The sequence below is a fragment of the Anomaloglossus baeobatrachus genome, chromosome 1, assembly GCF_048569485.1.
Source record: "Anomaloglossus baeobatrachus isolate aAnoBae1 chromosome 1, aAnoBae1.hap1, whole genome shotgun sequence".
NCBI lineage: Eukaryota > Metazoa > Chordata > Amphibia > Anura > Aromobatidae > Anomaloglossus > Anomaloglossus baeobatrachus.
Genome location: NC_134353.1, coordinates 260,286,254 through 260,300,902, shown reverse-complemented (window position 1 = coordinate 260,300,902; position 14,649 = coordinate 260,286,254). Strand labels below are relative to the sequence as shown.

Sequence of the window (14,649 nt, the reverse complement as noted above, 5' to 3'; positions counted from 1 at the left end):
GCTCCATTCGCTTTAATGGAGGCAGGTTTTTTTGGTGAATAACTGTAAAGAGCGAGGTTAAAAATTTCCCCTCAAAACATAGCCTATGACGCTCTCAGGGTCTAGAAGTGTGAGTGTGCAAAATTGTGTGGCTGTAGCTGCGACGGTGCAGATGCCAATCCCGGACATACACACACACATAGACACATTAAGCTTTATATATTAGATTGTCTAATTCTGTCTGTCTGTAATGGAAATCCCGCGTCGCTAATTTGTTGCGCCCCCTCGGCATGTCCCACCCACCTCTCTGCTCAGCTGCCTCCGGATTGGATGTGGGTGTTGCTGAGGGAGGTGTGTGGGCAAGCCCCTTAGATACCCGACTGCGGTCTTAACAACGTGACACAGAAACTACATACATATTCTAGAATACCTGATGCGCTAGAATCAGGCCACCATTATTTTTTATAATAAGTACAGTTTGGAATTTTTAGTGCTGAAGTGCACATTTAGTGCTGGCTTTTTGGGGTTTTTTCACCATCTAGTAGCGTGTAATGTGTCACGACAAAACAATCTCAGGATCATTGGGATTCAGCGTTCCACAGTTATTACCTCAAAAAGTGACATTGGTCAGATATCAAAAATTTGGCCTGGTCTTTCTCTTTCGGGTTTGGGGAGGTTTTTTTTAGGATTATTATGGAAAGAAGAAATTGGGGAATATTTTTCCTTTTGTTTTAAGATTAGACAGATGAAAAGCTCCAGAAGCAAAGACTAGGGGAAACTATAAGCATGTTGGTAAGGAATTGGCTAAAAGATAGGAAACAAAGAGTAATTATAAATGGTACATTCTCTAAATGGCTATAGTCAGCAGTCAGGTGCCACAGGGATCTGTGCTAGGACCAATTCTTTTTAATCTCTTTATTAATGACCTTGTGGATGGGATTGATAGTAAAGTGTCAGTCTTTGCTGACCACACCAAACTATGTAGGATATTAAAAACTGACCTTGATAGTACAATAATATGAATTGATGTGTATAAGATGTCGTAATGGGCAGACACTTGGCAAATTAGATTTAATCTTGATAAATGGAAAGTAATGCACCTAGGAAAGGGTACTCCTATAGCTGCATTTACATTAAATGTAAGTAAACTCGGGACTACAGAACAGGAGAAAGACTTTGGGATTCTGGTTACAAGTAAGCTGAGCAGCAGCACTAAATGTCAAGCAGCAGCTGCTAAAGCTAACAAGATTTTAGGGTGTATATAAAGAGAAGTTAGATCCAGTAAGCCCAACGTATTGTTACCCCTCTATAATCACTTGTAAGGCCACATCTGGAATATGGGATTCAGTTTTTGGCTCCACATTTTAAAAAGGATATTTAGAAGATAGAGTCAGTTCAAAGGTGGGCATCTCGATTATTGAAAGGAATGGAAGGCCTTCCACATGATGAGAGGTTGAAAAAGTTGGATTTGTTTAGCTTAGAAAAAATATCTCAGATGAAATCTCATTTATATGTATAAATACACGTGTGGTCAATTAAAAAAGGACTGGAACATGACTTATTCTTTCCAAAGACAATACTAAGGATCAGGGGGCGCTCACTGCTAGTGAAAGAAAGGCGATTTCAGTAGATAAACAGGAAAGGGTTCTTTACAGTTAGAGTAGTGAGATTGTGGAATGGCTGACACGATGACAACTTTTAAAAAAGGGCTAGATGATTTCCTCAGTACACACAACATTAACAGTTATAAATGATTTCATGATAAAATAATGTTCTATAATAAGATTTATTCAGCGCCATTAATTCCACAGCGCTCACAATCCAAAGTCCCTATCAGTATGTCTTGGAGTGTGGGAGGAAACCGGAGAACCCGGAGGAAACCCACGCAAACACGGGGAGAACATACAAACTCCTTGCAGATGTTGTCCTTGGTGGGATTTGAAACCAGGACCCCAGTGCTGCATGACTGCAGTGCTAACCACTGAGCCACCGTGCCGCCCAAATGTATAATTGGTGAAGGAAGGTTGAACTAGATGGACCTAGGTATTTTTCAACCTATGTAACTATGTAATAGAGTACGGTTCCACTTGCGCATCGGAAACGATGTGCTAATGACCCTCTGCTGCGTCAGCCGAGGGTCATGGGACAGATGGACACAGCCCCATGGTTTTGCACTAGAGTGAGAGGAGCAATCCGATGTTTTATCGGTTTGCACTCGTCCGTGCAGAACGCAAGTGGAACCGTACCCATAGGATGGTGCTTGATTGTTCTTCATATTTCATACTATACTGGTTCTAGAGTCTTGTTCTTTCATTTTCTTGAACCGGTATACACAAATACAAATGCTGGAAAAAAAACCCAGTATGTATGTTATTTTATATCTGTTATTTACATGAAACTCTAAAAACCTCATCAGAATTATAATTATTACTTGTATACTATGAAGGGTACATACCATATTCCAGCAATCAATAGGATGGTGATGCCGCCGGCAACCAATATTATTTTGAAGGATTGTGTCTGAATAAATGGCAGCTCCGGCGTAGTGATGTCAAGCTCATTAGGAAGAGTAGGACGAGGCTTGTATCTTTCGGTTGTTCTTGCAGGTCCTTTGACAACTAAGTTGACAACAACATTTATTAGTTAATTCCATAAAAAGAATGGTAACTTCTAAAACATTAACCCCTTCCCAACATAGGATGTGATTGTACATCCTACTAATGGTCTCCATGTATGTAGCGAGTTCAGGAGCTGAGCTTGCACCGTACCCGGGAGATGCATGTACTAGTGTCAGATAAAGTGAGATGTGATCTCTGCTACTTAATTTAAATGCTGCTGTAAATCACTGTGCCTCTGCGACATAATCACAGACTATGGGTTATCAGTCAATTCACCCAAGGGCGTGGGTATGTCCATAATGTCTGCCATCTCAGTCCTCCTGCACACCACAGCCTTCAGCTGAGCTTAACAGGTGAATGTCCTTTTTTCTAAACTTCAATAGAGTACTATCACAGTATATAGAAAAAGCAATGAAGTGATTATAGTTTCATATCCACTAAAGGGACTAAAAAAAAGTAATAAAAAAAGGTTTTTTTTTTAATAAATAAAAAAATATAAATACATTTCAATAACCCCTATTGCCAATGTGAAACTAAAAGAAAAAACAAATGCACATATGGTATTGCCACATCCGTAAAAGTCTGATCTATCAAAATATACAAATAATCCATAGAGTACATGCCATAAGGAAATAAAATCTGAATGCATGGCAAAAATTGTACTCCAATCCCAGATTAAGATTTCTGGTATAGGGAGTGTCACAGCTCATCATGGATTAGACAAGCTGTGGCGTCACACTCCTGTCCCGCTCAGCTCTGCCCATTTTGGTAAAGCTTGAGAAACTGGCGTGAATACGCCAAAAGGCGGACAATTTTGGTGCAACTCTGATGTGTGCCACAATTTTGTGACTTTTCAAACCTTTTACACATTTTTTGAGTAAAGGCTTTCATGAGTTGGGCCTAGATCTTTAATCCGTATAATAATCATCTATAGAGTTATCTGAATCCCATGTATCTAAATATTAAGACTCAGCATAATGTCAGTGATAATATATCTTCTGAGTCCAGCATCACAAACTTCGACTTCTATTATTAGAATAAAATGTGGTGTATACAGCAGACGCCAGATTCCCCTATTTTGCCTCCATGCGTTTCAGGTATCAAGCATCCTTAGTCATGAAGTCGCAGTTTGTAAAGCTGGGCTCAGAATTTTCTTCCATTATCATTAGTCCCGATTGAGCGGATCCGAGCTCCAAACGAGAAAACTAGCATGAGCTGGACGTCTTCTTTACTATAATATAGCCTCACCTTTCACATGATAGATGATCTTACTGACCGGCACGTCAGACTGCAGAATGGTAGAACACATGTACATGCCTTCATCTTTCTTCTGGACGCCCTTCATCTCTATATAGGGCTCCTCAATCACTTTAGATTCGAGTTCAATGAATGGAGAAAAGGGAAACACGCTGGAGAAAAGCTGAAAAGATACAAGTCATAATGTTACAATGATTTATTATCAGGATTATTTCTATTATTGTCATTATCATTGGGACAATACCCCAAATTTATCATTATATGTACAAAGATAGAAGTTATTTTCATAATCTAATCTCTGATTTTTACCCATATACTTTAGGTAATCTGACTTGTACTTACCCTAACGAAGTTGTTTTTATAGGGTTGCCCCAGCAGGGAATGCCATGGAAAGCTACAATCCAGGATTAGATCTTCATCCTCTGCAACTTCTATATTCCTTTCTACATTAAAAAAAGGTAACAAAATACTTTAGAGAAGTAATTGTGTAGCTATTCTGTATCTGCATTTACAGGGTGACTGCTTTCAAGTCATTTTTAACAGTAAATTGTCCGTGGCACTTGAGGAATAACGCTCTATCTGGCCATTATGACTTGTGTCCTGCATGTTACACTGATCTTCCCCTATACAGGCTGTTTTGTAATTTGCAATCCCCTCTGAGCTGGTGTGAGGAGACTGGGTGCTGTGATCTCTCCTATACACAGCACACAGAGAACGAGGGATGGATTCCTGCCCTCCATTTTTTATTGATCATACAGAAAGCAGCAGCAGGGGCATGTAGGAAATTATACTGCAATACTGAACTGTGTAGATGTGACTCAAGCTCCGATGTGAGGTAAAAGACCTGACAGCTCAGTATAATGGTTCTGTGTCTCCCTCTGCCTGATTTCTCTCTGTGCTCTTAATGAATCAAGTGTGTCTCACATGTGTTGTGGGCCTCTGTGTGCTTCGCTACAAATCTTTCTCTAGTCAGTGACTGGAGTAAGATTTCTGGTGTTAAGTATGCTACAGCATATGATGAATTAGATAATTGGGCATTAGCACACCCCACCCTGCCCAGACACTCACTCAGTCTGCCCATTTTGAAGGAACTGACCAAACCTAGCATGAAAAGATCAAAAAGCCTAAAAATTGTGGCACATCCTGAAGTGGTGCAAACATTTTGTGACTTCAAAGTATTTTATACCAGATTTCTGACATTAACTCTATGAATAATCAGGTCCTATAGCTAAAAGTAACTAGTCGTATTATAATGTCTCCTTGACTCGCCCACCCCAGGGCTATGGGACACCCGGTGCCGGGCCGGACTAGTCCAGTGGTAGTCAGTGGTGGCTGGGCCCGGCTCCGTGGCCCTGGTGGGTGTCAGTAGAATATGTGGCTTGCTTGTTAATGTTTGTGTTCGTGACGCCACCTGTGGTATGCGGCTAATAAGCCGCCGCTGCTGTGTGAGGCCTCCGGGATGATGTTATGGCAGCAATGATGGTACTGCTCCCCACAGGTGGAGCAATGCCCGGGGCACAGTTGGTGCTTGTAAATGTCTATGCAGAGGAAATAACTGAGGCGACTTCAGAGGTACAGTTCAAGTTCTTTTACTCACAGTTCTTGTCAGGCAGGCAGAACCCTTGGACTGCTGGGACCGCTGTCAGGGACCTCCGTCTTCTGGGTGATTCAGAGTGTGAAATCCGGTACCCTCTCTCTTAGTGTCCCTTTCTTCTGCTGTCTTCACTAGCCTTGCCTTAGTTAGATGGACTTGGCTTGGCCTCCATTACAGCCTCCAGGCTGGGGGGTCACCTGTCGGCTGATTACCCCTTTTCTGAAGGTCTGCTCTGGGTTCTGGCCCTGGGAGCTTGCAATTCCCTGGGCCTCGGTTTTTACTGTCTGGAGATTGTCTTTTCACTCCTCCAGTCTCTAGGGACCGTCCCCTGTCGCAGCTAATCACTCCACCGATGTCACTGTGGACCAGGCCACCGCAGCCTGCAGCTACTCGTAGCGCCTCTGGGCCCTCGGCTTCGGTACCCAACAAGGACTGCTCGTGGTACCTACAGGACTACCCGCGGCCCTGCGACCCTTTCTTTCCTTCTCTTCTTTCTCCTCCTTGCCTGCCTCAGCAGGCCTCCTCCTCCCTCCTTTCTCTCGTTCTTCTCCTCCAACTACATGCTGCTTCTCTCACTCCCTGAGGTAAACTGAAACTAACTTGACCTTCCTTTCTCTGTCTGCTCTCCTTGGCTCCTCCCACCTCCCCAGTTGCTAAGCTGTAACCTATGGGAGCAGGGATGGGTCTTACAGCCCCTCTCAGCATGCAGCATGGGAGGGTTGCCTGCCACTTTCCCTGGTCCTGTGTGTCCCTAGCAATGGGTGTAGTGTGAATTTACCAGGGGACCGGAGTTCACTCTCTTCCTCTCCCAGAATGGGGCATCACACCGCAGATGGGGTGCAATGACCTGTGGCGACGGAAGCCTCAGGGGCGCCACACTCCCCCACAGCAAATCCCAGCACGTCCTCGGGCTGAAAAACAACAAAAACATGTGGAGAAACTGCAAAAACATTTTTGTATGCAATAACATAAACAGTAAAACATTTCTTCCCTTTATGGGAGGCACCTATCATGAACGTTGCAAACTTCTTATAAAGAAAACTCTAAGTGTGCACTTCCAGTCCATTGCACGGTTTGGCAAATCCCCCATAATTCTGGTAGGGGGCACAACAGGTGCAACTAATTACATTTTTGGCTACAACAAGTCCAGTAGCCCGGCAGTTCGTTTCTTTCAATCAAACAAAATGACATAATCAACCAGCCATTAAGTCCAATGGCCTGGTTACATAGGACACATAAACAACATACCAGCCACTAAGTCCAGTGGCCTGGTATGACATGCCACATACACTTCCACCGGGGCCCACATTCCAGTTCAGTGGCCCGGTAGCACATAACATGGGGGGTGACGTCTTCAAAAAGAATAAGGGGCAAAACACAGCAGGAAAGGGTGTCGTCTTCGAAAAGAATGAGGGGCAGACAGGGGCTATCTACAGTTCAGCATCTCTTCATCTTTACTTGTAGGGATTCTTCTCCGGCTCCCCACCTGGCAGCAGGTAGACAGCGGTCAGCACAGTCTGCGTCTCCTGCGTGGCTGTAGCAGGCCTGCTGCAAGATGCTGCGGCCTGGGCCTGCTCTGAGGTAGTGCTGCTGGCTTGCATAGGGTTACTGGCTGGCGCGAGGCTGCTGGCTTGCAGGGGGTTACCAGCCATACGGCGCCACTCTGGCTCTTCTGGGGCGGCCTCCTTGTCTTGGCGGGCCGCGCCTGGCATGGCGGCGGCCTGGGTTGGAGTCGCTGCTGCGGTGAGATCTTGGCGGGCCGCACCTGGCGTAGCTGCGGCCCGGATCGGTGTCGCCGTGTCGGGCGTCTCTCCAGGGACCGCGGGCATGGCAGCGGGGGTTGGGGCTCTCGCGCCGGCAGGGGCATTAAATGACTCACCCCTCAGTTGCATCTCCGGTGTTCTGGTGGTCGCTGTCTTGCTGCAGGGTGCTGGTATCGGAGCTGCGGTCGTGGCACGCGCGCCTGCAGGAGGACCGGGCAGGAACCCCACCGGGCAATCCGGGCTCCGCCGGCTGGGGGTGTCACTCTCTTTACCCGGCTCTGCAGCGGCGGCTGGATCTTCTCCGCTCTCCAGGACGCAGGACACAACCCGGTTCTGAGGTGCGTGTCCCGGCTCGGCCACTCCTCCTCTGGCCGCTCGTTGCTCGGCGTCCATCCTTTTAGCTTCTTTACGCGCCATCTTTTCTTCCTCCGCCTTCTATGGCGGGCACCGCTTCGCGCGCTTTTCTTGGACAAGGGGGCGGGGCTTCTCTTCGCGCCCTTTCTTCTTGCACGCCCCCCTTCTTCCCGCTCTCAGCAGCGCTAATGGCGGCGGTTTCTCAGTAAAGTACACAGTCTGTCACACGGTTCTCCAGGCGCACAGTACCCGGTTAGAACGGGCACGAAATCCTGTTCGTGACGCCAAAATTGACTCGCCCACCCCAGGGCTATGGGACACCCGGTGCCGGGCCGGACTAGTCCAGTGGTAGTCAGTGGTGGCTGGGCCCGGCTCCGTGGCCCTGGTGGGTGTCAGTAGAATATGTGGCTTGCTTGTTAATGTTTGTGTTCGTGACGCCACCTGTGGTATGCGGCTAATAAGCCGCCGCTGCTGTGTGAGGCCTCCGGGATGATGTTATGGCAGCAATGATGGTACTGCTCCCCACAGGTGGAGCAATGCCCGGGGCACAGTTGGTGCTTGTAAATGTCTATGCAGAGGAAATAACTGAGGCGACTTCAGAGGTACAGTTCAAGTTCTTTTACTCACAGTTCTTGTCAGGCAGGCAGAACCCTTGGACTGCTGGGACCGCTGTCAGGGACCTCCGTCTTCTGGGTGATTCAGAGTGTGAAATCCGGTACCCTCTCTCTTAGTGTCCCTTTCTTCTGCTGTCTTCACTAGCCTTGCCTTAGTTAGATGGACTTGGCTTGGCCTCCATTACAGCCTCCAGGCTGGGGGGTCACCTGTCGGCTGATTACCCCTTTTCTGAAGGTCTGCTCTGGGTTCTGGCCCTGGGAGCTTGCAATTCCCTGGGCCTCGGTTTTTACTGTCTGGAGATTGTCTTTTCACTCCTCCAGTCTCTAGGGACCGTCCCCTGTCGCAGCTAATCACTCCACCGATGTCACTGTGGACCAGGCCACCGCAGCCTGCAGCTACTCGTAGCGCCTCTGGGCCCTCGGCTTCGGTACCCAACAAGGACTGCTCGTGGTACCTACAGGACTACCCGCGGCCCTGCGACCCTTTCTTTCCTTCTCTTCTTTCTCCTCCTTGCCTGCCTCAGCAGGCCTCCTCCTCCCTCCTTTCTCTCGTTCTTCTCCTCCAACTACATGCTGCTTCTCTCACTCCCTGAGGTAAACTGAAACTAACTTGACCTTCCTTTCTCTGTCTGCTCTCCTTGGCTCCTCCCACCTCCCCAGTTGCTAAGCTGTAACCTATGGGAGCAGGGATGGGTCTTACAGCCCCTCTCAGCATGCAGCATGGGAGGGTTGCCTGCCACTTTCCCTGGTCCTGTGTGTCCCTAGCAATGGGTGTAGTGTGAATTTACCAGGGGACCGGAGTTCACTCTCTTCCTCTCCCAGAATGGGGCATCACACCGCAGATGGGGTGCAATGACCTGTGGCGACGGAAGCCTCAGGGGCGCCACATCCTCACCTCCACAATCTATAGTCTCCGAAATGTGAATTTCCTGGTCTCTGCAGGGAGAGCACTTATGTCCGGTCTTCAAATCTGATAAAAAAAGAAATAATTAAATCTGAATTTAGCATTAAATAGACCCTTATATTCTGCTTATTATGGAACATGCAGGATCCTCATTATTAGGAATCATATTCATGTACATTGTAAGATTATCTGCCATGATCTCTGGCCTATTGGAAGTCTTCTGAGGCTGTAATATACAGTATCCAACCATATCCTGTCCACCGCCATTAACTTGAAAACGGCGGCAGCTATAGGCATAGAAGTAGTGTCTAGGTATAGTAAAGTAGCCATGCGCTACGCAATGAAACCACCTATAGCGCCACCTGGTGGAAAACAACGAAGTTAGCATTTTTATATTGAAAATGAAATGAGATAGAGAAAAAAAGTGAATTGCAAAGTTTAGGGCATCATCAGTTCAATACGAATGGACACCTTGCATACAGAAATGCTATGATATGAAACCCATGACCCTCCCCCAAAAACATTGAATGCTGGTCACGCATATGGCGCTCATTTAACTTTGATGCTCAAAGTAGCCACCCTCATCTGCAATGCACATCTGGACTCTGGACAGCATACTGTATCTTGCTGCACGTTGTGCAATATGGTAGGTGATACATTTGCACAAGCATCTGTGATACGTCGTCGTAGGTCCTGCAATGTTGGTGGAGGGGTCGCATGCACCTGCTGTTTGATGTGACCTCACAGAAAGAAGTCCAATGGGGTCAGATCAGGTGAGCGTGGAGGCCACTCCAATCAACCACCATACCCAATGACTTGTAGGAAGGTCTCCATGAGGTATCACTTCACGTCTGCAGCCTTGTGAGTTTTACATGTTCTAATCATAGCATTTCTGTATACAAGGTGTCGACTCGTATTGAATTGATGATGCCCTAAACTTTGCAATTCACTTTTTTTCTCTATCTCATTCCGTTTTCAAGATAAAAATGCTAACTCCGTTGTTTTCCACCAGGTGGCGCTACAGGTGCTTTCATTGCGGAGTGCATGGATACTTTACTATACCTAGACACCACTTCTATGCCTAAAGCTGCCGCTATTCTCAAGTTAATGGCGGTGGACAGGATATGGGTGGTCACACTATATAATGAGCACTATGGGGCTTGTGTTTTACCACACTGTGTGCACAATTATTAGACAAGTATTTTCAAAATATCATCTTTTTTATGACTATTTCCAACCCCATGTATGGACTTCAATACATATTCCATGAAGAATATCATTTGTGTAATGACGGACGCTGTGGTCTAAGGATACAACACCCTTTATCAAAGTGTGCAGAATTATTAAGCAGCTTGTTTTCCTCTGGTGAAAAGGGCCAAAAAGGAGATTCAACTGACTCTGAAAAGTCAGACATTGATAAAAGTCTTACAGAGGGATGCAGCAATCTTGAAATAGCTACGAATGAAATCAGCCCCTCCCTGCACAGTGTCTGGAGCGCTGAGCAAGGAGCTGCCTAAAAAGTGTCCATAACAGATTAAGAAACCGACAGACTCCATGGATAGAAGACTTATGACGGCTATTGAAGAAAGGAGGCTGTATTGGTCACTGATATTTTATTAATGTCAGAAATCTATTATTGTACAAATGAAAATAAACAATTAAGATGGGAACATTTAGATTTTTCATTTAGTTACATAATAATTCTGCACACTAATAGATGCCAATAATTATGGACACATATATAAAGATAAATTATCCTGAAACCCCCCCACAAAACTTCACATTTACTTTCCTAAATATTCAGATTTCAGGTTTATTAACCTCTTGAATTGACCAACAGGCACTGTAGATGTTCAATAATAAAAGGAATCATCAAAAGAACAAATTTCCTAATAATTGTGCACAAAGTGTAAAGCCCGGACTGCGGCTCGGCTGTACAGATCACATTGTGGCCAAGGGGCTGAGTCACATCCAAATCTGAGGGCTGCGATTCAGATAAAACTTATCTCTATATAGTAATGTATATATAGGAATATAGGATAATACTTACCAGTACATTTCTTGTCAATGCACACACAGCTGCATCTATCAAAGTACTCTGTGAAGAAAGAAGAAATCATACAATAAACCCCATCACCCATTCACAGGAATCCTGTCATTTCTGTAGAATGAGAACATTATTCTAATATCGAAAACCTCTCCCGAAATATTGTATTTATAGATATGACCTGAACGATAATGGGGGCCATATATCGGAGTATTCTCTCCATCCTGCTACTGTATCTAATCAGCTCTCCAGATAATATTTATTAGTAACACTAATCAGTTCAGGCACTAATTATACTATGTTACAGAATATAAACGTATCTGTTTCTGTATTACAGTGCTAGCGGCAAAGACCCCAAAAACTGACACCTACAATGTGTGCCCAACATACACGTAATCCTATTTATATGCAAGTAACCAGTCAGCGATCACAACTTTCTCCTGGCAGATTGCTATACAAATAGTTTACAAATATAATTTACATAAAGGACATTGTCCCCGATTCACCACGACCAGCGATGTTCTCCTCAGTCTTGATGACGGACCGTGTAGGCGTCGAACACTCCGGATTCATTATGAGGTGCATGCCTCTAAATAAATTAGGAACATCTGACAAGTGTCGTGCGCCTTTATGCTCCTTGCCACAAATATTTCTTCAGTCATGACTGCAGTAATATATATCTGGCCTAAGAAACATCAATTAGACAAGCTGTGGCATCACGCGCCCTCATCCCATCCTAGCTTTACTCATGTTGGAGGAAATGATGTGAAAACACCAAAAGTCACAAAAGTTTGGCACAACTACAAGTTGCTGAAAAAGTTTGCGACTTTTCAAATTAATTTCCCCCAGAATTCTGGTAAAATTGCTTTGATGAATCAGGGCCTATAAATTTAATCTTCCTAAAAAATAACTCTTATAAAGTACCTTGATTTACCGGTAGGCCCCCGGCACAGATGATCTTTTCATCCAGGCAGGTATCACAGTGGACATAGGTTTGCACCATTAAACCTGGGGAAATGCACATTCAGTATTAAAACCTTTTAATGATACAGACAATAAGAAAATCAGTCAAGAGGCTGAAATGAAGTATAAAATGTACTTACCACAGCTATTAGCACCTGAAAAATGAGAAATAACAAATTATTGAAGCTTTTGGTTGTCAGACTCATGCAGTAACAGTAATGTACAGAACTGGCCGCCATTACAGAAATATAATGTAGGGTAGGAAATAAGAATGATGGTATGACTGGTGTCTGTGCGGAAACCTATAGTCTGTGTCTCTACTCGTATTTCTACATGAGGCTTTGAAAGGTTTGTAGTATTGTATAAGAACTTACCTTGTTTATTTGGGCACCTCCCTTTAAAAAAAGAATTAAGAAATACAGAATTACTAATTAAACAACAATAGGGCAGAGAAACACAGTATTTAATAGCTAGAAATAAAAATGACTACCTGACATTGCAGAAAAGTCAGGATACTAAGTAATTATATTCTATTACTTTCAATACATCAATATTGGGAGGTGAATGAATAAATGTAACATGGGAAAATGCTTCTATCTATTCCAGGCACAGCCTGGCTCCACAAGAAGAAATATTTCACTTACTGTTGTTAGAGTCCTGCACTATTTTCCGGACTGTCTCTTTAAGCCTTTGGAAATGAAGTCCAACAGTTTGCATAAGTTGGACGGCTACAATATATAAGGAGAAAGAATAATGACAGATATTACAATCCCCTCATCGATTAGTGTTTTCTCCCACCTCAGCCCCCAAAATCATTAATATAAATTTTGCATTAGTAATAGAAACTGAATTTTCATCTACGAGGAAATGTTGAATTTACCTGTAAAGTCCATTTCGTGAATCAAATCCACACATTTTTTATATTCTGATGCTATTTCTGAGATGGCATAATGATCTGGAATGAAATAAATACAATTATTATTGGTGTCATTACTATCTATTTATCTCTATATTATTAAGAGAGTTCGGAAAATATAGTATATATAATAGAAATGAGAGACTTACCGAGCATCACAATTTCATCTTCAAGATATTTGATGATTTCTCGCTCAGCAGATTTGGCAAATCGCTTGATGGTCACAAAATCATCAATGTCTTCATTGATTTGGCTATTGATAAACGTTTTAAACTGTTCCATAGCCTTTTTCCCTCTGGAGTCGCATTCAATGCAGCAGAGAGATGGTCCAATGAATAACGATATTAACAGCAATAAAAGCCACATTGTGGTCTGGATGGAACCAGACATTTTATTAAAAGAAAAATCTGTAAAATCACTAAAATCGCTTCCAGTAGCCACTAGTTGCTAAGGTCGCAAAGAAACAGAACTGTATCCTCAGAAGAAGAAAACAACACTGATAGAGTTTAGAGCCTCAGACACGGAGTTATGGGAATATGTCTTTATGACATCACAAAGTGAGAATGTTCATGATGTCATAAGAAATATGCAAATAATGCTCAGTGACAGATGAGCCATTAGAAAGCCAAGAGGAAAAAGTATAATTATCATACATTACATAAGTTAATACCTTCCAGAAACACAGAAGATACCAGAAGGATTTAATAGTATGTTCACACCATTTCCATGTTAAACACATAGAAATTTTAAACCTTTAATATAAAAGTAACCAGAGCTACAATGGGCAGATCAGATCCCTGGAAATACACTTTAGACTTAAAATCTAAATAAAATTATAGTCTAAATTGCATTTTAGCATACATAGTAGATATGAAGCCTATTTATGTAGTACATATATGCATATAGGACTGTGGTCTGTGTTTACCTGTGTATAGCTTATATAAGGTTTAGGGGCAGTTTGCACACTACGACATCGCAGCTGCGATGTCGGTGGGGTCAAATTGAAAGTGACGCACATCCGGCATCGCATGCGACATCGTAGTGTGTAAAGCCTAGATGATACGATTAACGAACGCAAAAGCGTCGTAAACGTATCATCGGTGTAGCTTCGGCGTAATCCATAATTACGCTGACGCGACGGTCCGATGTTGTTCCTCGCTCCTGCGGCAGCACACATCGCTGTGTGTGAAGTCGCAGGAGTGAGGAACATCTCCTACCGGCGTCACCGCGGCTCCCGTAGGATATGCGGAAGGAAGGAGGTGGGCGGGATGTTTACATCCCGCTCATCTCCGCCCCTCTGGTCCTATTGACCGCCTGCCATGTGACGTCGCAGTGACGCCGCACGACCCGCCCCCTTAATAAGGAGGTGGGTCGCTGGTCAGAGTGACATCGCAGGGCGGGTGAGTCTATGTGAAGCTGCCGTAGCGATAATGTTCGCTACGGCAGCTATCACAAGGATATCGCAGCTGCGACGGGGGCGGGGACTATCGCGCTCGGCATCACAGCATCAGCTTGCGATGTCGCAGCATGCAAAGTACCCCTTAGGGTTCAGTTACATCTGCGTATAAAATCTGCAAGTGCAATGCGAGAAAAAATGGCATTGCACTCAAACCAATGTTAAATAGAGCAGAGCACATCTG

At 44.3% G+C, this 14,649-nt stretch overlaps 1 protein-coding gene across 1 annotated transcript; it reads right to left on the bottom strand.

Annotated features, from left to right (window-relative positions):
* Positions 1 to 2,165: 2,165 nt before the first annotated feature.
* On the bottom strand, positions 2,166 to 13,291 carry LOC142296456 (izumo sperm-egg fusion protein 1-like). The gene is made up of 12 exons (XM_075340137.1): positions 13,159 to 13,291; positions 12,974 to 13,048; positions 12,738 to 12,821; positions 12,468 to 12,488; positions 12,234 to 12,248; positions 12,055 to 12,138; positions 11,134 to 11,181; positions 9,075 to 9,149; positions 4,197 to 4,297; positions 3,846 to 4,017; positions 2,435 to 2,597; positions 2,166 to 2,324 (listed from the first exon to the last, which is right to left on the bottom strand). Exons 1-12 carry the CDS (start codon positions 13,289 to 13,291, stop codon positions 2,258 to 2,260), a joined length of 1,038 nt encoding a protein of 345 aa, XP_075196252.1. The 3' UTR covers positions 2,166 to 2,257.
* Positions 13,292 to 14,649: the final 1,358 nt, after the last annotated feature.

Excerpts from the sequence above, each read along its gene's own strand:
- LOC142296456 (XM_075340137.1), bottom strand. The coding sequence starts at position 13,291 with ATGGAACAGTTTAAAACGTTTATCAATAGCCAAATCAATGAAGACATT. Across the intron at positions 12,489-12,737 it reads AGTGCAGGACTCTAACAACA|GGAGGTGCCCAAATAAACAA; the intron begins GTAAGTGAAATA and ends CTTTTTTTAAAG. Across the intron at positions 2,598-3,845 it reads GATCATCTATCATGTGAAAG|TTGTCAAAGGACCTGCAAGA; the intron begins GTGAGGCTATAT and ends TTGTCAACTTAG.